The 22962-nt window shown below is 54.5% G+C and overlaps 1 protein-coding gene across 4 annotated transcripts in view; it reads right to left on the reverse strand.

Moving 5' to 3' along the window:
* The window catches only part of PRDM11 (PR/SET domain 11), a 48972-nt gene that overhangs the window by 11231 nt on the left and 14779 nt on the right, over positions 1–22962 (reverse strand). For 3 of the 4 annotated variants that reach the window (XM_040495367.1, XM_040495365.1, XM_040495366.1), the window contains one exon: positions 13961–14028. In XM_040495367.1, the coding sequence (XP_040351301.1) occupies positions 13961–14028 (68 nt within the window). Of the gene's footprint in view, positions 1–4382; positions 6635–9643; positions 10066–13960; positions 14029–22962 lie in introns of those variants that run through there. The other variant, XM_040495368.1, reaches the window with a different exon arrangement.

A 22962-nucleotide genomic window follows, 5' to 3' on the forward strand; every position in this document is an offset into this window, starting at 1 on the left:
GAAGCAGAGGCGGAGAGATCAAAAGGACAAGAGGAAACTGGAGTCTTACGGACCCACACCACGCGAGCATCCAGGAAATTCGTCATAAAAAATAAACTTCTCTTCCTCATGCTATGGTTTGTCTCAAAAGCCAGGATGGAAATCAAAGTCGGACTGACCGGCATCGCCCAGAGAACGGTATTTGGAGCAGTCCAGGGTATGCGATCATTCACGGGGAAAAATCCCAATGGGTCACGAGCAAATGAAAAGCACTCAGCATCACTCCAAAGGAAGGAAATGGCAAGTAGCATGTTGTCTCTTTGGCACAGATTTCTCTCCCTCTCTCCCTCTCTTCCTTTTTAATGATAATATCCACATTGGCTAGAAAAGTGTACCCCAGACTACTGGTGGAGAATAAACGGGCACAAGCCTTGGGGAAACAAATTGGCAATATGGCCTCGTACACCCGTGTTCACAGCAGCATTATTCACAACCGACTGCAGGTGGGAGCGACCCATGCCCGCTGATGGATACGTGGATAAAAGGAATGTGGAATACATATACGATGGCTATTACCTGGCTTTAAAAAGGAAGGAAATTCCGATATACGCTGTACCGCGAATGAGTCCTGAAGACACATACCAAGCGAAGTGAGCCGATCACAAAAGGACACATACGGTAGGATCCCATTTATATGAGGCCCTTGCAGGAACAGTCAAATTCAGAGACAGAAAGGAGAACGGGGGTTGCCAGGGGCCAGGGTGGGGAGTGGGGGGACGGGGAGTTTGTGTGTAATGGGTATACAGTTTCAGTGGGGGAAGGTGAAAAGAGTCTTGAGATGGATGGTGGTCACGACCCCGCAACGCGAGTGAAATTGATGCTGCTGAATTGCATACTTCAAAAAATGGTTACAATGGTAAATTTTATGGTATGTGCATCCTGTCGCAATTTTTGAAAAATTTTAAAAAGGACCATAAGATGCAGACCGAGTGGACGACTCGGCATACCACCGCCCTGGCTGTAGCATCGTTTACAATAACGCGAAAGCAAAAAACACCGAAACGTCCGATACCGGGGCAACAGCTTAGCGAACCGCGGCATATTCGTACGATGGAATGGCTCATCTATAGAAAAGTGTTTTCAAGGGATCTTTCGTGACTCGGAAAAAGGGCCCTGATAGGATGCAACGCGAGAACAGGAGGGCTGAAAGCTATCTATTCTATAGTTCCAACCATGCTCTAAAAACAAGGCTTGGTAAACTACTTGAAGGAAATATACCAATGCTTTAACAGTGATTGGCCATTACAGGTGGATCTACTTTGTAAGTTTTTCTGTAATTTCCAAGTTTTCCTTATTAAGCAATTATTACAGTTACCCCGGCGGGGGCCCCCCCCCCAGGAAAAGACACACGAACTCCACTTTCAGTACTGGTGGCGGTCGCGGTGGCCGCCTGCATTGTGAGTCTACATTCCTGGCCCCTCGGGCGGAGCACCCTGGAGCATGTCGTGCCCGTTGTCACGGATAGTCCCCTGTAGCCTCCGTTCTTTCTACTCGCAAGGATAGTCCCCTGTAGCCTCCGTTCTACTCGGCCCTGGAGGAGGCCGTGACCCTATAAGGGGAACCACTAGAGTCCAGGGACCAATCCACCTGACAACAGGCTGCAGCACAGACCCCGGGGTTGCGGGGCTAAGGCCAAGGGAGGCAGCAGTGCAAACATGAGCGCCTGCTGCCTCACCCGCTCTGAGAGAAGCAGTCGTGAACTCCACCCTGCCAGGGTCACACGGGCAGGATGCATGGCGCTTAGATCCCCAGAACCTGCTTGTGTCCAGAGACTAAATCAACGCATCTGTGTGCTTGTCAGCATCGGACATGAGCATCGGTCTCCCTGAGCCGTGAAGACAATACCGTGATATCCGCGACGCCCAGGCGTGCCGCAAACCAAGAACTTGGGGGTGGGGAGAAGAAGAGGACCTCTGGCCCAGGGCGGTCTTTCCACACGGACCCTTCTGAGTTGCAGCTCTCCAGCTGCAGGGGTCTGCTCTTCTCTGGATCTGATATTCCTTCTGAATGCGCAAAATACTTTCCAGTCCCCAGTTTAGTGAGAGCCTGGGGTTCGACATCCAAAATTAATCAGACTTGTGGCTAGCATCGAACAGAACTGGGGGAGACCCAAACTTTCCTACTCCTGGATTCAGAAGGCAAACTGCTCATTCGCCTGTCTCCTCACAAGAATCACCTGGATCACAGAGCACAAGGAAAGACACGCGCTTCTCTGGTTTGGCCGTGCAAACAATCATCAAGCTCTAAAAGCTAGAATTACTTTCTCTGGCATCAATCACAGTCTCCCAAAACAGATCAAAATTTGTTCAGCACCTGGTTGTATTTGGTCCTTTTGAAATATAATATCTATGGCACCTCTCAGCAAATGGTAACAACCCACTCCCCCGAGGTGTTCAATGGAGGCAGCTAAGTCTCAACACCAATTACCTGGAATTCGCTCTCCCTCTTTTAAGTACTTTGCAGTGACACCCAGGGGTTTAATCCACTCCCAGAATCCCGTTCCGGTACAACAATCCCTTCATGAAGAACCACGCCTGTCCCATCTCATGGCTGCAGACAAGCAAGAGCCCTCCCTGGAAGACAAAGCTTCTAGGGAGTGAAGGTCCCTGGATCTGTGGAGTCTCCAGGTCACTACCTCGTTGGAGAGAAGGCACAGAGTACGTCGGAAGGAGGGTGGACAATGGCTGGCACAGGGCACTCTACGAACGCAAGAGCTCATCTGATAGCTTTTCAAATCAGACCCACAGAGGTGACAACCTTTGAAGCAATCGAGGGGGAGGGTGGGAGCGGGAGCTGCTCTCTGGACTGAAGTTTTCATGATGATAATGGATTATTTTTATTCTGAGCTCCTTGCTGGCTTTGGGAATTGGATAGACAGGCACTAAGAGACCACTTCTTCGACCTCACCCACTGTGCCTTATCAAATGCACCAGATTTTCTAGCTGGGACAGGAAATGACTATGGGTTTCAACGGAAGAGAGAAAATAACCCACGGGGCATCCATTTTGTTGGAGTGGGGGCAGACAAAGGCCAGGCTCAGACATTCCTGCTCAGGGGGTAGGTCTCTGACCGAGAGGAAGATGTGCCACTCACGGAGGCAGGAATGGGAAAGACTGACCGAGAAGAGGCAGGGCTCTGTTTTCTCCCGTGCATTTAGGTCTCTGAGCTGGGTGGGTCTTTGGGTCACGCACCCACCCACCAGATGGTCACCCAAACGCTGACAGAACGTCACGCAGCCAGCCTTGAGTGCGGCTGGAGGCCTCGGATTCTTAGGCGGGACTTCCCCATCTCAAGCTGAAATTGGCTGCCCGTTGCCTTCCGTCCACTGGCCTCAGTTTCCCCTTCCTGTTTTGATGTGCTAGACCCACAGTCCCCCACTGAAGCCTAGAAAAAGACTCTAATGAAATTCCATCTGAAGTTCATAGGCTCTTCGTCTCTCTGTCCCCTTTGCTTCCAACTTGATCTCTTCCCTCTCCAGGACCAGAGGGAAAGGCCAGTCAGTACCTACACCTTGCTGGAGAAGATCCTGGGCCTGGTTTCACAGGATCTTTGCCTCTTGTGGAAATCGAGTAATTTTGATTTCCATGGCCATCCTTTTCGGCCGAGAACAGAAGAGGAGGACCTGGATTCCAAGAGGTCAAAGGCAGGCTGGAACTTTCCAGAGAGGGGACAGATCCCTGGTCAGGACGTGGGGGTTTCCTGCTTGGGAGAAGCTCTCTGTGTGACTGGCAGTAAGCCAGGGCAACTCACAGGTTAGGAGGCCCTTGTCTTCTAAGGAGACTCCCAAAGGGACCCAGAGGAGCCACTCTGGTTACTTTGAAAGCCTCAGATCTCTGTGGGCAGGGTCTTGCCTGTGACAGACGGATACTAGGATCTGTGGGGAGGTGTCCAAAAAAAAAGGTCACGCCTCAGAGTGGTCCCTGAAGTTCACTTGGCGAATGGATAGCCCCTGACCATCTGGAGCCTCCTGCCGGAAATAGTGATTCCCGCCCCCCCCCCCCCAGGACCCCTAACTTCTTCTAGGGAACAAAAGGTAAAAATTCACTTAGCAACATCTCACTCTCACTGTGCAAAGACTTTAATAAAATAGAGCTCAGTGGTTTCAGACGTGGCTGTTCATGTCGCTCAGCTCACGGGTTCCTTTCTTTTCCTTACAGGGCTAGCCTGGTGCCGAGTACGGGGCACCTGAGTGCTTCCGGAATCCCGGAAATGGCAGGGGCACTCGAGCCCCTGTGGCCAGCATGCTTTCCCTCCATCATCTAACCCCTGCTCTGGGGGCCTTGAGGTTTTCACAGGAAGCGAAGAAAGAGAATATACACCAAAGAAAGATCCTGGAGACTGGGTGTGTTCCAAGTGTGAGATCAATTTCTTTTTATTGCCGTCTTAACAAAAATACTTGGGAAGGCAATCTTTGATTCCAGCATTGGGAGGGCAGGGGAATGCCAGGCAATAATCAAGCCACTGGGCTGTCGGACTGGGCACTGTTCAGTTTGGGGTGGCAGGAACCCCCAGAGGACCACAGAGTGGGGCGATGGAGGCTGAGGACACGGGGACCTAGCGGTTTGCCCTCCGAGCTCTCTCCCTGGGACCAAGCTCGGTCTGGGTTCAGAAGCAGCACTCCAGGAACAGCCACAGCAGGCACTGGGTACGGCAGTCCTCCCAGCCCCCACTCGGGCTCTAGGGGGCAGGCGTGGGGGAGATAGATGGAGGGCCGGCCGGGGGAGGGGAGCTTCTGCTAGGGTCAGCCTCAGGCCAGGGAGCAAAGAGGACACAGAGCCGAGCTACAACCTGGGTCAGAGCTAAGCTTGTGACTGCCTCCCCCACCTCCCTCTGGGACTCGAGGAACCCGGCTCTCCCCCCACACTCTGAAATGAAACGTGAAGCTAGAGATATGTGTAGCTAATGCATTTGCAGCCCAAGCAAGCGGAGGCGAGGCATGCTGGAACTTGGGTGGCACGGGAGCCTTGCTGGGTTCTTACAGACGCCAGAAGAGGAGTCACCTTGTGGGTGCTGAGGCTTGGGCCCTGCCTCTCCCCAGCCGCGCCCCCCCCCACCCCGGCCGTTAGCCTTAGTGCCAGAGCCGGGTGGGTGGATTCACCGCCCGGAGGCTGCCGTTGCCTCCCACCGGCACCCAGGAGAGCCGAGGCGTGGGCAGGCGAGGCGCGGTACCCCTCCCGACTCCCGATCTGGCCTCTGACAGGGGAGCTGGACAAATCCGCAGACCTGGCTTCCAGTCCGGGCGCCCCCCCGACCCCGCCCCGCCAACTAACTGTCGTGTCACTGATCATCTAGGAAATGCAGGTGATGGCAGTAATAACGGTGACAACGATACCCGGCTTGGCTGCCTCTCCGGCTGTCCTGAGAACCCACTGAGACCACACGCCTGCAAATGCAGGGAAAGCGTAAGGTGCTCTCTCTAAGAACTCCGGGCAGTCTTCTTCGTCTTCCTCCGACGCCATCCCCTTCCACAAAAGGCAAGCACAGCAGCTGAGCACACGCACCGCAAAGGCAAGCGGAAGGCCAAGGCAGGGGCACCACCCGCCGCACTCAGAGCCCTGGGGAAGGGGAGGACGCACCCCTCCCGGAAGGGCTGAGCTCCCCCTGCCCGTCCTCAAGCTTCGCCCCCTTCGGAAGCAGCGGAATCAGGGCGTGGGAGGCAGCCGTGGCAGCCCTGCGGTCGGCAAGCAGGAGTCCATTCAGGCGCTCCCCCCTCTTGCTCCCCTCTTCCCCCCGCAAGGCTCGCCGCCGTGGGTGCGGACCAAGAGGAGGCTGACGCCCCGGGGCAAGCAAGCATCGGGCAGGTCGCTTTCCCTGCATCTTCAGCATCTGCCGAAGACGAGGGAGCGGGGCTCAGTACACACTCCGTTGGAGCCCAGGGCAGCTGGCCTGCACTCGGGGAGGAGGTGGCCGCCTCCCCAGCATCCTACAAGGGTCATTGGTCCCGGACACGGGAGACTGGCTCCCGTCGCAAGGCCAGGCACCCGTCCCCCCACCCCCGTCTCTCTTCCTCCTACTGGAGACCGGCCGGGTCAGAAGTTGTGCTTTCTCTTCCGAGACCTGGTAGTCCGTGCGGGGGCTGGTGCCGGGGGAGCCTGCGGGGGCTCTGCCGGGGGGGCCTCGACCTGAGGGGTAGAGCCCGCGGGGGCTACCCCGTCTGGCCCCCGCTGAGATGCCTGGACCCCGTCTCGGATCTCCGTCAGCGTCTGGCACACCTGACCGACGCGGCCGGTCAGCTCCGCCACGGTCTGGCCGATGGAACGCATGCTGTTCGCCATGTCCCGGTGCACGGTCACCAGCTCCTGGCAGAACTGCTGGAGGACCTCGGTCTGCCGGACGTAGGCATGGAGGAGTTGCCAGTCAAGGCCCGTGCCGGGCGGGCTGGGGTGCGGCCGAGGGGTCCTGCAGGCAGCCTGGGCCTGCGGTGAGGGCCGGGATAGGGCCTCTGGCTTGGGGCCCACCATCTCGGACTGGTCTGAGGAGGACGATGAGCGGAGCAGGGTAGGCCTGGCCAGGTGGGCCTCTTCCTCTGGTGACCGCTGCCGGGGCACCCGCAGAGGCTGCCTCGAGGGCCCCGGGGCCTCCTCATCTTCATCATCTTGCGGGATAGAAACAAAGAAGGGCAAATGATTACAACAGAGAGAAAAAGGGGGCGGCTCTGGGCTTTGGCCCCCCCCCCCCCAAGTCGCCCTATAATCCCCCTGCCCGGCCACCCCCGAGCCTAATTCAGCACCTGCCTGCTCCCCTGCACCGACCCACAAACACCTGCTCCCCAAATCCCTGAAGGTGTGCGGGCCCGGCACCCCGGGGGACAAGGGTGAGCGCTGCCCAGGCCCCCTTCCTTTCACGGGAACAGCAACACGCTTGCGGGAGGGCCCAGGTCGGGGGACTTGGAGACACCAGTCCCAGTGACAGCAAGTCAACCGGCTCGCTCACTTCATCCCTCTGTGACTCAGTTTCTGCAGAGCAAAGATCACAACCTCTCTGTCTTGATCTACCCAGCCGCTTGCCCGCCTAACAGGGTTGTCAAGAAAATGAAACAAGAGAACGGACACGAAGGAGCTTGGCAAAGCCGGAAGAGTGACACCCGCCAAAAGGCACTCGGAGTTCTGTCTGACTCGCTTGGGCCACCTCGTGGCCTTGCTAGAATCTGCAGTTTTAAGTCGCGGGGAGGGGGACAGGCCCCGGGGCAGTCTGGAGTCGGGAGGCAAGGGATAGGAAAGGAGTGACGCGGCTGGAGGGCACAGAGCAGGAGAGCCACCTCTGCAGCGGGTCCTGATGTCCCCCGAGACCCCCAAGGCGGGCCGCCCAGGGAAGAAGCAAGGCTCTCACCCGGGAGCGTCTGAAGGCTTGCGAGGCACCACCACACAGACGGCCAGTCACAGGGAGGGGCCGGGCCCCTGCAACACCCAGACCTTGGCTCTCTTGTGAGCAAGGTTATGAGCTGATTCCCACGGCAGGAATAAAAAGTATGCAGGTTCCCTGCCTGCACCAGAGGGGCTAAATTCAGAACCACCCCCCCCCAGGGGAGGTGACCGAGAAGACTGACTCATCTCGTCCCCAGCCGCACATATGCATGCCTCCCCAGGGTCCCAGGGCCTCCCTTTGGGCTAGCACGAGAAGAGCCCAGTGGTTCATAACCACACTTGGTGGGATAGCTGCCAGCCCCCCGGGGATCCCAGGACACCCGTTCTGGCGTGGCAGGGCTGGAAGGAGTGAGCGGGGCGGAGGCGATGGTGCTTCTCCCCCCCCCCCCACCCCCCTTCCAGGGCCTCCTTCCACAGAGCCCCTGGCCTCGTGCTGTAACAGCTGGTCGACCGGCCGGGAAAGGGGGGCCTGGCCAAGTCTGCGGTGGAGGGGTCCCGGGCCCCCTGCCCAGCCCAGGTCACATTTGGTAACCTCATTACCTTCTTGGGGAGATGGAAGAGAGAGCAGGGCAGGATTTAGGGAACGGACGGCCCTGGCTGCCAGGCCCCCGTCTTTTTCTCCTAAGTGGGTGGAATCACCCTGAAGCTTAGCACAACGCCAATTCGTAGGGAGCTGGCAGACCTGGGCTTGAGTCCTGGTTCTGAATCTAGCTGGGGGGGGGGGGGCGCCTCTGTTTCTGGAACTTATCTGCCTCATCTACATAGCAAGGGAGTCAGAGTAGACGGCCTCCGTTCCTTTCCCAGTCCTGAAGAACGGACTCTGAGGGGCCACCTGTCAGGAGCCCCAGCCAAACAGGAAATTAGTGCGATCCCCATCCCAACAGCAGAGGGCCGCGGGAGGGAAGACGGGGTCCTTGTGAACCACCTTCCCCGGGCTGGCCAGCCGCTGACTTGCAGTCCTCCTGCCCTGCTCCGTCTATCGTAGGCCAGACTCCCGTTGGGACCGTGGGCCGAAGGTGGGGGGATGCGTGGGGAGAAGGGGGTGCAGTCCCACCACAGAAGGGTCTCGACCGCTCCCCATTCGGGGGAGTCCCAGATGGAACCACAGCCCCAACTACACAGCCTGCTGGGCCAGGAGATTCCACAGTCAGGCCCCTGCATCCAAGTCCATCCTGGGTCACGGGAAGCAGAGGTGAATAAAGCAGAAGAGGGGTGGAGAAGGGCACGGGGGCGGTAAGGACAGGGAGGGAACCTGGTGAGACGGAGAGATCTGAGAGAGAGCCTTAGAGGGGGGGAGAAAGAGGCAGAGGGCAGAGAGGAGTGGGCGCAGAAGCACAGACAAGAACACAGAAATGAAGAGGTTAGGAAGAGAGAGAGCAGGAACTCATCTTCCCCCCCACCCCCTCCGTGGCCTGGGCCCTGAAGACTTGGCTGGCTTCCTCCCGCACCCCCTCCCCCACGCCTGCTACACTGGGCTTCCCTGGTTCCTCTCTGTCCTGGAACGTGCCAAGCGCCTTCCTGATGCGGGGGCCTCGTACATGCAGTTCTCAGCCTGGAGGCTCCCCGCTCCCCTCCCGGCGCCCCATGCCGAGGCCTGGTTAACTCTTACTCACCCTTCGCAAGTCAGTGCAACTGTCACTCCTGGGAGGCCCTCCCCGGCCCCCGAGGACAGCCAGCTCCCCGGCCCCCTTGCTCTCAGGCAGGGCTGCTACATAACTGGCACGGCCAAATGCAACACTTGAATACAGGGCACCGTGTTCAAAACCCAGTGTGAATTTCAGGAGGCCAACAGCAGAGCATGAACCCCCCGCACGGTGCCCTTGCACGTGCAGGGCCCCAGGGACACTGCGCAGGTGGCCCGGGTCGTCAGCCCCGCTCTCAGGACTTCCGGCGTTCGCCCTTCATCCCTTCATTACAACTGTCCTTGTACAATGACTTAAAGCTTGTTTATTCCCACGAGTCTAGGGACAACCCCAGAGCGGGGCCCGTGTAGGATTTATATACAACGCTGTCTTCCCAGCTCCTTGCACAGCTCCTGGCACAGAGTTCAGGAAATATTCTAGAATGAATGAACGGAAAGGGGTGGAGAAGACAGAGCGGGGGAAGGAGGGAAGGGTGCATGGGAAGACTGGACGAGACGGAGAGGGACAGAGACAGGAGAAGGCCAGGGAAGGGGGGGACGGCAGGGGAGGAGGAGGCTGGGCAGCGGGAGCCCGGGGAGGGAGGCAGGTGGTACTCACAGCTGGTCGAGGGGCTGTCGGTGCCGTCCAGTTCCGCCCTGGGGAAGCTGTGCCCAGAACGGGCCGTGAGCAGCGCTGACTCGATGGCCCTCTCGTGGGCAGTGAGCACGATGGCGGGGGCCCGGCCCCCGGCCCCGGGGCCCGACAGAGACTGCTGCATGAAGGCCAGCTTGTCCTTGGTCCTCCGTTTCATGTCATCCCATCTGTGCTTAATGTCCTTGACGGAGCGGGGCACCTGGCTGACGGAGGTGATTTTCCGAGCTATGCCTTCCCAAATCTTGTCCCTGTCGGCATGGGACAGCCGCATGGTCTCCCTCCCAAAGAGAACCGCTTCGTGGTGGGTCACCTCCGTGACCAGAATGTCCAGCTCCTCCTTGGAGAACTTGGGCTTCCTCTTGCGCTCAGCCAGGGGCGCCACATTCCTTGGGTTGAATATCCCACAAAGCACAATTGGGTAAATGACCGTCAGCGCGGGCGGTCCTCCTCCTTCCTAATTGCCGGCCCCCAGCTGGGGAGCCAGGAGGCACCCGGGCACCCTGGCCTGCTCACCACCACCACACCCTCCTCCTAGCGAGAGGCCCCTTCCACTACTCCTCAGAGGGCAGGCGGGCAGCAGAGGTGCGGCGGAGTGGGTGGAAACGCGGCCCGCGCCGGACGGCCCGGTGTCGGGCCCTGCCGTGGCCCTGGGTGGCCCTGGCTGGCCCCGGCAGCCGGGGCGCTTGGCTCAGCCCCTCCCGGCCTCTCTCCCCAGCCGGGTCAGGAGGGACAACCACCCCACCTTCGGGGCGGTCACCAGAGAGGGGAAAGCAGAGTGACGAAGAGTGTTAAAGCCCCGAAGAGGGAAAAAGGGTCCTTACTGGGGTTCGGACCGGGCCAAGGTCGCTACAGATGGCTCACAGGAAGAGTACTGAAACAGGGGGATGTTTCAATCTCCTCGCCGGGCGATGCCAGCGATTAGGGTGTGGTCACAGAAAGCGTTTTCTGCCCTGCGGCTCTCTTTGTCTCCTTCCCCGGCCTCCAAGTCCTCCCCAGGCCCCGTCCCCGCCTTCCGCCGGATGTGGGTGTAGGCTCCCCTCCAGCTGGGGTCAGCTCGTTTCGGGGCGAGCTGCGGTGACCTTTGGGCAGCTCGTGGGTAGGACGCGAGCGGTCCGTGAGCAGCCACCGGGAGACAAGTTCCCCTTTGATGGAGACCAGGAGTGACCTTGGCTTCCACGTGAACAGAGGAGCCAGGGGCCGCTTGAGCAAGAGCAACCCAAGAGAGGAACCCAACACATGGAGGGGAAACTGGAGCCCCGTTCACTCCTCCAGCCGCCCCCAAAACCACAGCAGGGGGCTAGGGGCACAGAGATCCTTCAGCCTTTACCTCTCCATGTCACCTACCCAGAACACCACAGCTCAGGCGAAAGGAAGGTCGGGGCTTTGTTACCCGGCCAAGACAGGGACCGTGGTCCGGGCCTTGCACTCAGACAGACCTGGAATTAGGGGCTGAGCCTCTGGTGCCCACCCCCTTCCCCGTCTAGACAATGAGGCTCGTGATTTTAGCGCCACCTCCCAGGGCAGCCAGGAGGAAGTCATGGGGGTTTTTCAGTCTCACCACTATTCGCAGTTGGGGCTAGAAAATTCTTTGTGGGTGAGTGGGACGGACATCCTGGGTAGTAAGGATGTGTATCAGCCTCCCTGGCTTGATGTGACAACCCCAAAGTGCCCCCAAGCAAAACAGCCCCCGGTTTCAGACCACCGATGACACGGATGTAGAGCACCTGGCGTAGGGAGGCCACCGAGTCAACCCTCATTACGTTGACGCCCGTTCTCTTCCCGGCCCACCACTTAAGTGTTTCAAAACACTAACCAACTCCATTCAATCACCCACGAGCCCCTAGGTTGTAACAGTACAAGTGAAAGCGTCTGCAAAGCGGAATGAGCTATACAGCGGAAGGAAGCTATACCCTAAGGGGGAAGGCAGGTTCCCAGGATGAACCGGCTTTCCCCTCCAACCACCACCAGAGGGACATCTCCACGGCAGCAAACCACGTACCCAACCTCAACCTACACCTTGAGTCTTAGATGAGATGGGCGGGGGTGGGGGGGCACCACCTGTAGCTACCCTGGCACCATCATGCATTGGAACAGGGCCGGCAGCTGGGACAGAATGGGAATCGGACAGACCCCATGCCGGCAAGGGAGCAGTAGCTGAACCCACCCCACACGGAGTCCAGGAGGCCATGCTTTGGCTGGGCCCTGTGCGCGAGCCCAAAGAACACCGGCCCAGAAGTCCAGGGGCGGATTCAAGTCCTGGTTCTGCCAGCGTCCTCGTGATCTTGAGTAAGATCTCGCCCTGCCCCGGGCCTCAGTTTACCACTGTAGCATGAAGATCAGTACAGGGTAGTGGTTCTCCACCCTAGCGGCACGTCAGAATCCCCATGGAGAGCTTTAAAAAAGACCGATAACTGTGGGCTCCTCCCCAGCCCAATTAAGTCAGAATCTCAGGGGCATCAGATGGTCGCTCAGTTAGTTCAGATGGTGTCTTTCTTTGGGGCTCGTGGGAAAGCCTTGCCCCCAGGCTGAAAGATCAGAGTGGGGGGGTGCGGGGAGTGTGGAACAGAACCAGCTCGTCGGCAAAGCTTCTAGAGTCTCAAAAGCAGCGGTGCAGAAAGGCCTGACACTAGACTGCGCCCAGACACCCTCTCCTTTGCTTGTCTAGAGCCAGACGCAGCAATAGGGAATAGGAGCCCAGGCCAGGGGTCTGGTCCCCACTTCCGTGTCTCTGGTCACAGTGCCCTCAAATGAAAACGTGGCCCCTCTGAAGGCCCATCTCCAAGGCCCCCTCCTCTTTGGTCTGGGCCCTCGCACCATATTGTCTGTGCCTTCTTCATTCAACAACTTTATTAGGAAAAACCAATCTCCACGGTGGAAGGTGTGAGTCCTGGGAGGACTGGGAGGGCAAATCCATCGAGGGCACCCAGTTACGGGCTCTGCTATGCAAGTGCCGAGCTGATCGGTGCCCAGTGGTCAGGGAGAAGGAGTTAGTTAGGAGGGTGTCCAGGGCCTTCTTGGAGCCACTTTCAGGGCAGTGGCTGACCCGATTACGTGAAAGGGGGCTGGAGGGAGGGAGTGTGCGTCCCTATACTATGATACAGGGGCTCACCTGTCCCCGGAGCACCTCTGCTTCTGCACCTGTTAAGTGGCAATGAGAATGGCTCCTCCGACAATAAGAGAACAAATCCTACTGTGCTCCGAAGAGGGTAAACCGCAGCCCCTCTCGCCATCCTCCCTGCATCTGCCATTGATGGCTCCCGGGTGGGGAGCACAGGTGGGCGGGGCAGTAAGGCTCCAGGGCTCACCATAGACTCCCCAGTGCAAACCACCTTCTCTCCCTGTTTGCTTAGAAGGTGTCAGAGTTTAAATATGGCAAACTCCCTCTCAGGAGGTCTCTGACTGCCCTCCCTCCAAACACAACCTCTCCTGCACCCCCCAGCCGCCACGGGTCACACAACTGCGCAAACGCCGACAGAGGCCCGATCCACGGTGTCCCCGCGTGTGGCCATCCGAGACCTCCCTTCCCTCCCAACCCAGATCCTGTCACCATTCCTGGGCAAGGCACCGACACCAGTCTGACCCCTCACACGGCCCGCAGACCCCTCTGGGCCGGGCCCCGGCACACCGCACAGGCCAACGGCATGGAACCAAAAGGAGAGCCGTGAGCTGGGTCCTCGGTTCCAGAGGCTCAGTGCAGCCACCCCTGGGTGACCCTGGGCCAGTCTCCTGCTCTCTCTGGCCATTAAGGATCCTTCTGGCACACACTTCCGTCCCCAACACCAGACCGCTGTAAAACCACTCTTGAAAGTACTCACGCCTGGGCAGCAAGGGCCATCCAAAACTGAGCTGAGACTGTGCTGGGAGCCTCCTTTCCCACGGAGGCCATTTAAACAACTGTTGGCAGCTGTAGTGGGATGAGCCCTGCACCCCTCTGTCAGGAGTCTGCCCTCTGAGAGGGATCCTGGGTGGAGGGGGGCCCCTCCTTGGTGGGAATGCTGCCCGGAGCTGGGGGCCCTGGGTACTCCAGACACAGGGACAAATGTGAAGCCTCTAGGGGTCCTTGTAACCCACCGGCCTCTTCCAGAGCCCCCCCGATGGAAGGCCGGGGAAGCAAGAGGGTCCCCCAGAACTAGACACATCCCAAACCCTGCAAACGGCAGTCCCAGGGCCTTCAGGGGCCTCCACCGCTGGGGACCGCAGAGGCCCAGCACACTCCTTTGGCTTCCTCTCCAGAGTTTGGGCAAGGCTCCCGGGAAATCAGCAGCAGAGAGCAGGACTCACCTCATCCAGTTGGCTTTAGTCTCGTCTGACCCATCTATGGACTTGTAGCGGTTATTCTTGTCCACAATCTGGAAGACAGAGAGAGAGTCTAGAAGGGGCCGCCCTGCAGAGGCTCTCGTGTCCCTGGGCTCCTCCCCACGCCAGGGTCAGGGGCCTGGCCCGTCTGCTACCTCCCCTCCCCTCCTCTTGCCCTCCTGCTACAATGCCCCCACTGCTGTAGGATGAAACCCTACGTAGGGCCAGGAATCCCATCTTCCTCTCCTGTGCTGATAACAGACCCGGCAACGGGGCCAACGAGCAGCATTTCCAGTAGCCACGCACGGCCACCATGAAAGTTGGATCCAGCCCCCCTTCTCTCTTCTAGCTTCTGGGAGGCACAGAGGCCAGCACCGGATGACGGAGCACCTGTGATGTGAGAGGGCTCCTCTTGCCAGCCTCTAAATCCTCAACAGCCTCAGGGTTGGGCCGGGCTCTTTTCTCCTGGAAAATGTCCTATTTCCTCATCACGTTTGAATCAGAGTTCAGCTGGGAATGGAATTCTAAGCAGGTTGTTTTATTTTCTTTCGGCACCTGGAAGATCGCCCAAAAGGCTGCCCCTAGGCTGTTCGGCAACGTATTGTTGTTCCTTTGTGGGTCGGCCATCTATGGTAAAATGTGAGACTTGCCCTTCATTTTTGATTTTCTGCAATTTCCCTCTGTGGTTTTGAAGTGGAGATTTATTTTCTTAGAATTCTCATTACTTGAGGAGCTAATTACTTGATGAAAACCTACTTCTTGAATTCTCGAAAATTTTGAAAAACTCTTACGTTCACGAATACAGCTTCTGAGTCACTGTCTCCAGTTTCTTCGTGTAGGATTTCTAGGAAACATATTTAGGAGTATTCCTCATGTCTTTTAACTACCTTTCTCTGTTTCTCTCTCTCTCTCTCTTTTTGGCAGTGCTCTGGGACTATTCCTTAGAACTCTCCTCCAATTCACTAATTCTCTCTTTGACTGTGTCTAGTTGAGAATTTATCCACATATTAAGCTTCTTCCTTTCTTTTTGGTCTTCCTTTCTGAATGAGAACTTTTAATGCAATGAGTATTTTTCATTCCCAGCATCTTCATAGCCACCTTTTGTTCATTCCACTCTGTTTCATAATGCCACATTCCTTTTCTCCTTTCCTAACAGTTTTATTGAAGTATAATTGACATATAATGTACCCATTTGATACATTTTGACAAATGTATACACCCACTGCCACAATCAGGAAAACAAACATATCCATCTCCCCTAAGTGTCTCTGTGCTCCAGAACCTCCCCTCCTGCCCCCTCCCATACCTCCCATCCCCAGTCCACAGGCAACCAGCAAGCTACTTCTTGTCGCTAAAAATTACTCTGTGTTCTCTAGGATTTTACACAAATGAAATCAAATAGAAGCCATGTCTAGCTTCTTTCGCTCAGCACAATTCTGAGATTTGTCCATATTGATGGGCGCATCCGAGTTCACGCCTTTGTACTGGTAAGTAGTATTTCATTGTTTGGATGTGCCACAATTTGCCTTTGTATCTACTTAATGATGGACATTTGGGTTGTGTCTAGTTTTCAGCTATTACAAATAAATCTGCTATGAGAATCCAGTTACAAATCTCTCTGTAGACATGCACATTTCTTGTGGGCAGATACCTAGCAGTGGAATGGCTGGGTCACGTGGAAAGTATACGTTTAACTTTTAAGAAATTGCTGACCTGTTTTCCAAAGTGGCTGCAACATTTTATATTTCCATACACCAGCCTATGGACCCACCAGCTGGTCCAATGCTTGCCAATACTTGGCATGAACAGTCTTTTTTATTTCAGCCATTCTAATAGGTATGAAGCAGTATCTCCTTGTGGTTTTAATTTTATTTCTCTGATGACTAATGATGTTGAACATCATTTTGTGCACTTACTTGTCAGCTGCATATCTTCTCCGGTGAAGATATTTGAATCTTTGCCCATTTTTGAAATTGGTTGTTTTTTCCTTATTATTGAGTTTTGAGGGTTTTTTGAAAATATACTTTGGATCAAGTCCATCATCAGACATACGACCTACAAATGTTTTCTCCTAATCGAAGGCTTGTTTATTCATCCTCTTAATGATATCTTTCGAAGAGCAGAGGTTTGAAATTCAAACACACAAACAAAAATCCACTGTTTTGTTCTTTTTAGTGGGTGTTATCCTTCATTTCCTCAAGGATCCGAAGGCTGAGACTGCTCGTTATCCCTCATTATCTGTTGCCTCCTTCGTCCGCAGTAACAGAACCCCTGGATTCTAACTGGGCACTTGGCTGCGTGTAATAACAGAATACGTTTCGTGGCTTCTCCATTAATTAAGTTCTGGCCAATAGGAGATAGTTGGAAGTGTCATCTGTCAGCTTCTTGAAAACTTCCTCAAAAAACAGCTGATACGTGCCTTTCCACCATCCTACTGCCTGGAATGCAGACGTAATGGCTGGAGTCCTAGCTACCAACTCACCAGACTATGAGGATAATCCAAACACTGAGATAGTGATGAGCTGGGATCAAGCTTGGTTCCCTGGGGACTTACTGAGGCAGAGCCACCGCATCGGCCCCAAAAGGTATTCAATGTATTCATAGTAGAAAAATGTAACTTGTATTTTGCTTGAGCTGCTGTTATTTTGAATCTCAGTTACTCAGAGTCAAGCCTATTCCTGACACAAATCCTAAATGGTTATTTTATTCTTTCTTTCTTTCTTTTTTAATCTTTTTTAATGTTTATTTATTTTTGAGAGATTGAGAGAGAGAGCGTGAGTGGGAGAGGGGCAGAGAGCGAGGGAGACACAGAATCTGACGCTGGATCCGGGCTCTGAGCTGTCAGTACAGAGCCCGATGTGGGGTTCACACTCACGAACCGTGAGATCATGACCTGAGCTGAAGTTGGATGCTCCACCGACTGAGCCACCCAGGCGTCCCTAAACGGTCATTTTAAATTCATTTTCAGAATACTCTATAATTTTTATTTTAGTGTGACTTCATTGGTTATTCAGAGGCTGCCTTTTTAACATTGCTTCATTCGTTTTGGAGCTTTAGTCTTGGGGAGGGGTTCATCTTTTTTTGTTTTTCTTAGACTCTCGTTGTAGTGTTTGGGGGGAAAAAAGGGTCGGGCTGGTCAAAGTGTGAATTCTCGGTGCATCTGACTAGAAGTCCCCCGGCCCCTTCCGCACACACCTTCTTCACCTACACTCTCACTCTGGATACTCACATCTATCTCTAGACTCTCATTTGTTCACTACACACAATTTTTATCTCAAGACCCAGGTGTGAATACCTGACTTCCCATGTGACTTCCCTTCCTTGGATATCTCCTATCTCCTAGGCACCTCAAATTTACCTCCCCCAAGGTACCCTCCCCCCAGGCCCCACCCCCAAACCCGTTCCTGCCCTATTTTCCTCATCGCAGCAACTAAATCTTGGTTCACAAGCATAATTCGTTCCAGAAACATGCTCGTAAGCCAAAGCACTCGTACATCAAAGCGAATTTCAGGAACACTGGCTCAGTTGCGATCATGGGACGTTCCGTGTCACATACGACTCGTATCGCCAGACAGCATCTGTTTATCAAGTTAAAACGAATTAGGAACATTTGCCGATCTTGAGGAATACTCGCAGAACAAGCTACTTGCCCTCCGAGGTTTTGCTGTGTTTGAAACCACCATCCACGCGGGTTTCAAAAAGAAAGCCAAAGATTCCCACCAAAAAACAGTGAATGGTACACTGTATGGTGTGTGCATTAGACCTTGAAAACGGTGTTTAAAAAAAAAAAAAGGACAAAGAAAGTCACCTTTCACCTCTTGCTCTCTCAATGCCCCCCCCATCCAATCCCTCAGCAAATCCCGGCAGCAGATGTCAAGACCGCCCCTCTGACTCCATGGCGTCCCATGGCCGTGCTGGTGGGAGACATGAGCTCTCTTCCAGACAGCTACAGGAGATCCTAACTAATCTCCCTGATGCCGTCCTTGACTCGACTCTCCACTACTTCTCCTCAGAGCAGCCACTGCAATCTTTGTGGATGTAAATCCCATCACGTCACTCAGCGGGTATCACACGTAAACACTTACATTAAGATTTGCACTCGTGGCCACGGTCTTCCAGACCCGTATAACCTGGTCCCCGCCTACCTCCCCAGCATGGGCCTCCCTCTTCCCTTCAAGAGCTGCAGCCACAGTGAGCCTTGACACTGGTAGGGTTCACCGCCTACTCTTAAAAAATTAATACTCATGAAATTTTTCAAGCATTCGGAAATTATAATGAGGAACACAGCTGAAAACCGCGTGCCCGTCGGCTGGAGACAACATAAGTGACCCCCGGCCGCATCTGTCCCCACTTGGTTCACTTCAAGAAAACACCTGATGTAGCTGAAGACCGTCTCTGCCTCCAACTCATTCACCCTCCAAGGTTAACCGCCATCCCGAAGCGCGTAGGGAGCCTTGCCATTTTCACTACACAAGGAGTTTTCTAGAAACAACGCACAGAGCCGTTTTGCATGTTTGCGAAGTTTACAGATATGGCACCCAAGGAACATACTCTTTCGTACCTTTTTCCCCCTGATTTTTGCACGACTGGCCCCTTCTTATCCTTTGGGTCTCAGTTTCTGTCACCTCCTCCGAAGAAGCCTTTCCTGACCTGAACCTGAAGTAGGTTCTCCCCTGCCACTTCCTGACCTCCACAGGCCTGTCCCTCACAGCACTAATTCTATGGCCTCACCTGTCACTTCCTTTTAAAGACCTGATTGCCGGGTGCGGTTTTGTTATCGACGGCGTTCATTTGTCAGCATGGCTATGAACTCTGTCCCCCGCTAGACCACAAGCTAATGAAGACAAAGCCCACGGCTATCTCGTTCCTAATGGTGGCCTGGCCCCACATGCTAACACCGCACACGGCACGTAGCAGAATATTCGTTGAATGAATGAATGATTGGATGAAGAGCCTTTAAAAAAAAAAATTTTTTTTTAATGTTTATTTATTTTTGAGAGAGAGAGAGAGAGAGAGAGAGAGCACGAGCAGGGGCGGGGGCAGAGAGAGAGGGAGACACAGAATCCGAAGCAGGCTCCAGGCCCCGAGCTGTCAGCACAGAGCCCGATGCGGGGCTCAAACTCATGAACCGTGAGATCATGACCTGGGCCGAAGTCCGACGCTCAACCGACTGAGCTACCCAGGCGCCCCTGGATGAAGGGCCTTGTAACTAAAAAGTGAATTAAAGGAAAAAAAAAAGTATATAATGTCAGTATCTTAGTAAAAAGGGAAGGAGTGCTGTGTCGGAGCTGGCTTGTACCGACTGACGAGAGCTGACAGTTACGCTTTCCAGAATTTCACGAACCAGTCGTGAACCACAGCCATTATTAGAAATTAAGCGATAGAAATGTACACTTCAATAAACATTATTTTGAAGGTAATAAATATTCAAGGCTTGCCACTTCCTAATCATTTTTATGTTTCACCATAACCTGGGTTCTTGAGGGAAACGGACATCTACTGCGTCTCTTTCCACCTCCTGGTTCAGCGACTTCATGTCGGTACCTCGAGAGCGGCCACGGTGGGAGCATTTGCACCGTGGAGATCGGCACACGTCCCCCCTCCCCCCACCTGACCACAACTGCCCCCACGTTACCTAGCGCACACCACGCGCGTGTGTTTGCGTGTGCACGGAAAGTCTGGGAAATACATTTCAAGCTCTCAGCTCTGGTTACCTCTAGAGGAAACGAAAGAGGAAAGCAGGATGAGGCTTTTGCTTTATTTCTCTATGAGACTGGACCGTCTTTGTGGTTTAAAATCCTCAGATAGACGAAAAGAGAAAAGGCGCAGATCAGGCTTCCCCCTCCCTGCCCCGCCCCCCAGAGTCTCCCCAGATGGTGCCCCGGTCCTCAGGGACCTCCCCCTGGAATTTCTTAGAACCCTGCCCGTGATCATAGTACTCATCCCCCTACGTTATCATTTTCTGACTCTCCTCTCCCTCCTGGGGGAAAAAGAAAAGCATCTCAAGGCCCTTGCAGCCAGTAACGGGGGCACCAGTGGGCCGTGAGAGCCCTGGAGCCAGAGGGATCAGCTAGAATCTCAGCTTCATCATTTACAAGTGAGTGGTCTTGGGCAGGCAACTCTACTGGCTTTGCCTCAGTTTCCACATCTGTAAAATGGGGTACAACCCAACCCTGCAGCACTGCTGTAGTGGCTGATGTGGGAGGTACTCAGTAAAGGGTCGCTATTAGCATTTCGGTCGTGACTGTCATCACAGTCTCTGGTATGCGAATGAAGAGCCCAACTGTTAGTGACCATTACTTCTCGGCCTGCAGAGGTCTTCGGGTTAACGTGGAGTTGTTGTGATCTGCCTTCAATTGGGCAGAGAGGCCCCCGGAGGGAGCTTTGAGGGATGAGGGGACTGCCGGAGGCCCCCTCAGGCTGGCTTCAGATCTGGAGGTTTGCTGAGGGATGTTTCCGGCATTCTCTTTGCCACCAGTCAGGGTTTTCTCCAACCAAGCATTCATTCATTCATTTAACAAATATCACTGAGTGAGTAGCTACAATGTCAGGCTCTGGGGGATAAAATGGTGATCCCGGGAGACGACGTCTTTGCTCTCACAAAACTCACAGTCCAGGGAGATACAGAAAGGAGGCCACTGTGATGCCCGGTGGTTGGCACTGTGGCGGGGAAATCTGTGGAAAGAGAACTCAGAGCTGGAGTCGGGCTCTGGGAGTCAGTTGAGGCCCTTCTTGGGAAATGGCGAATCTAAGCTGAGGTCTTAGAGAAGAAGAAGGTGAGGGTGTCCTAGGTGGAAGGAGCAGGAGCGGGCAGGATCACACAGCATTTGTGGACCGTGTCACATGTCACTGAGCAGCCCAGGCCACCCTCAGTAGAGAGCAGGCCGACACTGAGATGGTCCAGGAATGGCCAGCCAGGGCCAGATGCTCAGGACCAACCCCCGAGGAGGCTGGTCCCCCAATGTCCTCCCTCGCCTTATCCCACAAGGTCAACTCTTGTTACCAGAAGTATTTGAGAAGATGGATGACCCACCACTAGGAAGACTAAAGAAAGGATTTTCCCCAGAGTGGAAGTCTAGCCTAAACGGCTTCTAAAATTCTGCCTAGGGGCGTCTTGGTTAAGCGTCCAACTTCAGCTCAGGTCATGATCTCACGGTCCGTGAGTTCGAGCCCCGCGTCGGGCTCTGTGCTGACAGCTCAGAGCCTGGAGCCTGCTTCGGATTCTGTGTCTCCCTCTCTCTCTGCCCCTACCCCATTCACACTCTCTGTCTCTCTGTCTCTCTCTCTGTCTCTCTCTCTCTCAAAAATAAATAAAATAAATAGGTAGATAAATAAATAAAATTACGTCTAAAACTCAGCCTGTATGATTCTATGCGGACAGATCCTCAGAAAATAATACAAAACCAGAGTTTGGGCCCCCTGGGGCAAGCATGGTCGATATGGATCAGAGTGCTATTTCTGACTATGGTAACGATTAACAAAGACATCAGCAACGCAAGCCAGGGGCTGTCATTCAGAAAGCAATTTCACTGTGCAAAGGACCCTTGCCCCACCTTTTCATGGGTTCTCACAACTCTGTGAAGTAGCTACTACGATCATCACCCCCATTTTGCAGACCGGGGAACCGAGGTTCCGTTTCACAGGCAATTTGCCTGTGGCCACAAAGGAAATGTGTGGGGAAGCCGGAGTTCGTTCAAACAAACAACAGCCCGCCTCTTACGCACCGAGATGGACCTCATGCCCTCTAATGACCTCATCAGAATCCGCCAGGAATGTCCTGGGGGCTCCCTCTGAATTTCCAGTGTTGCTGCTGGTTTGAGCAGCTTTGCCCAGTGAAGAGGGGAGCACTCTGCTTGGTGGCAGAAGGTCTGCCGCAGTCAAGGGTTCACTGCTGGGCTCCTCTGAGTGGTGCCATCACCGGCTGCTGCCCAGATTAGATTTTCAAAAACCTGATTTGCTTGCAACTTTCCAGGAACCCATGGAACCCATAAAACATTCTGATTTTCAGCCCCGCACCTCCTTAGAGCAAAGTGGTTACAAAAATGATTTATGAAGCTATTCACAGTTGACAAGGCACTCCGCCCATCTCAGATGCTCCTCCCCGAACCCCAGGAGGCAGACAGCGTCGGCTCTCTTCTCCAGCCGCTTCCCAGTCTAGCAAACTGAAATGGCAGAGTGAAAAAGAGGCCAGACCGAACCCGAACTTGACCTGACTACTTCGGCTGCAAGGAGGCCTCTGAGATTATTCAGGCCCCGGCTTCCAAACCTGGTGCCTACGGATGGACTTTGGCAAGGGGAAGGGGAGATTCCTTAAAATGGGCACAGCATTCCGTGAATATTGGTGTACACATGAGTACAACTCCCTAAGTCAGGCTGGTCAAGAACCAGGATCTAAACTGCCCCCAGCCCCTTTTAACTGATAGTAGCATTAGTGCTTCCTTTTCTTGTTCGAAAACTCTCTTTTATCAAATTTCAGAAAAGGCCCCAGATGTGGTAAATGGGGCATGTTTACATACAATCTCGAATTCCACATCCAGGTTTTACATACTATGGTTCCACTCACCACCCCCACGAACCCCGAGGCGCTACTGGAGATAATAGAGCTGTGAACTGCTCTTCGCCTGCTGTGCACCTGCACGCAACGGGCATCAAGGCTCACAACGCATAAGGTCATGTTCCGATAGACGATAGACCGTGCATCCCCATTTTATGCATAAGAAAACCAGCATCCCCATTTTATGCATAAGAAAACCAGCGCTCGGAGACAACAAGCCTCCAGCCCAAAGATGCACGACCCTCAAGCAAAAATGACGGAGTCTGGAGCCCCGTAACCAACCCAGAAAGCTCGTCCCCACCCAAGTCCTTCTGCTCGGCCTGTAAAAGTCCCCCCGGCCCTGTTACCAGCCTCAGGACCAACTACCCCCTGAACACACTTGGCCTCACTCTTCTTGATAATATCTGGCTATCGGCAAAACCAGTGGGTTGAG

The sequence above is a fragment of the Herpailurus yagouaroundi genome, unplaced genomic scaffold, assembly GCF_014898765.1.
Source record: "Herpailurus yagouaroundi ecotype Mexico unplaced genomic scaffold, PumYag 187, whole genome shotgun sequence".
In the NCBI taxonomy this organism is placed as follows: domain Eukaryota; kingdom Metazoa; phylum Chordata; class Mammalia; order Carnivora; family Felidae; genus Herpailurus; species Herpailurus yagouaroundi.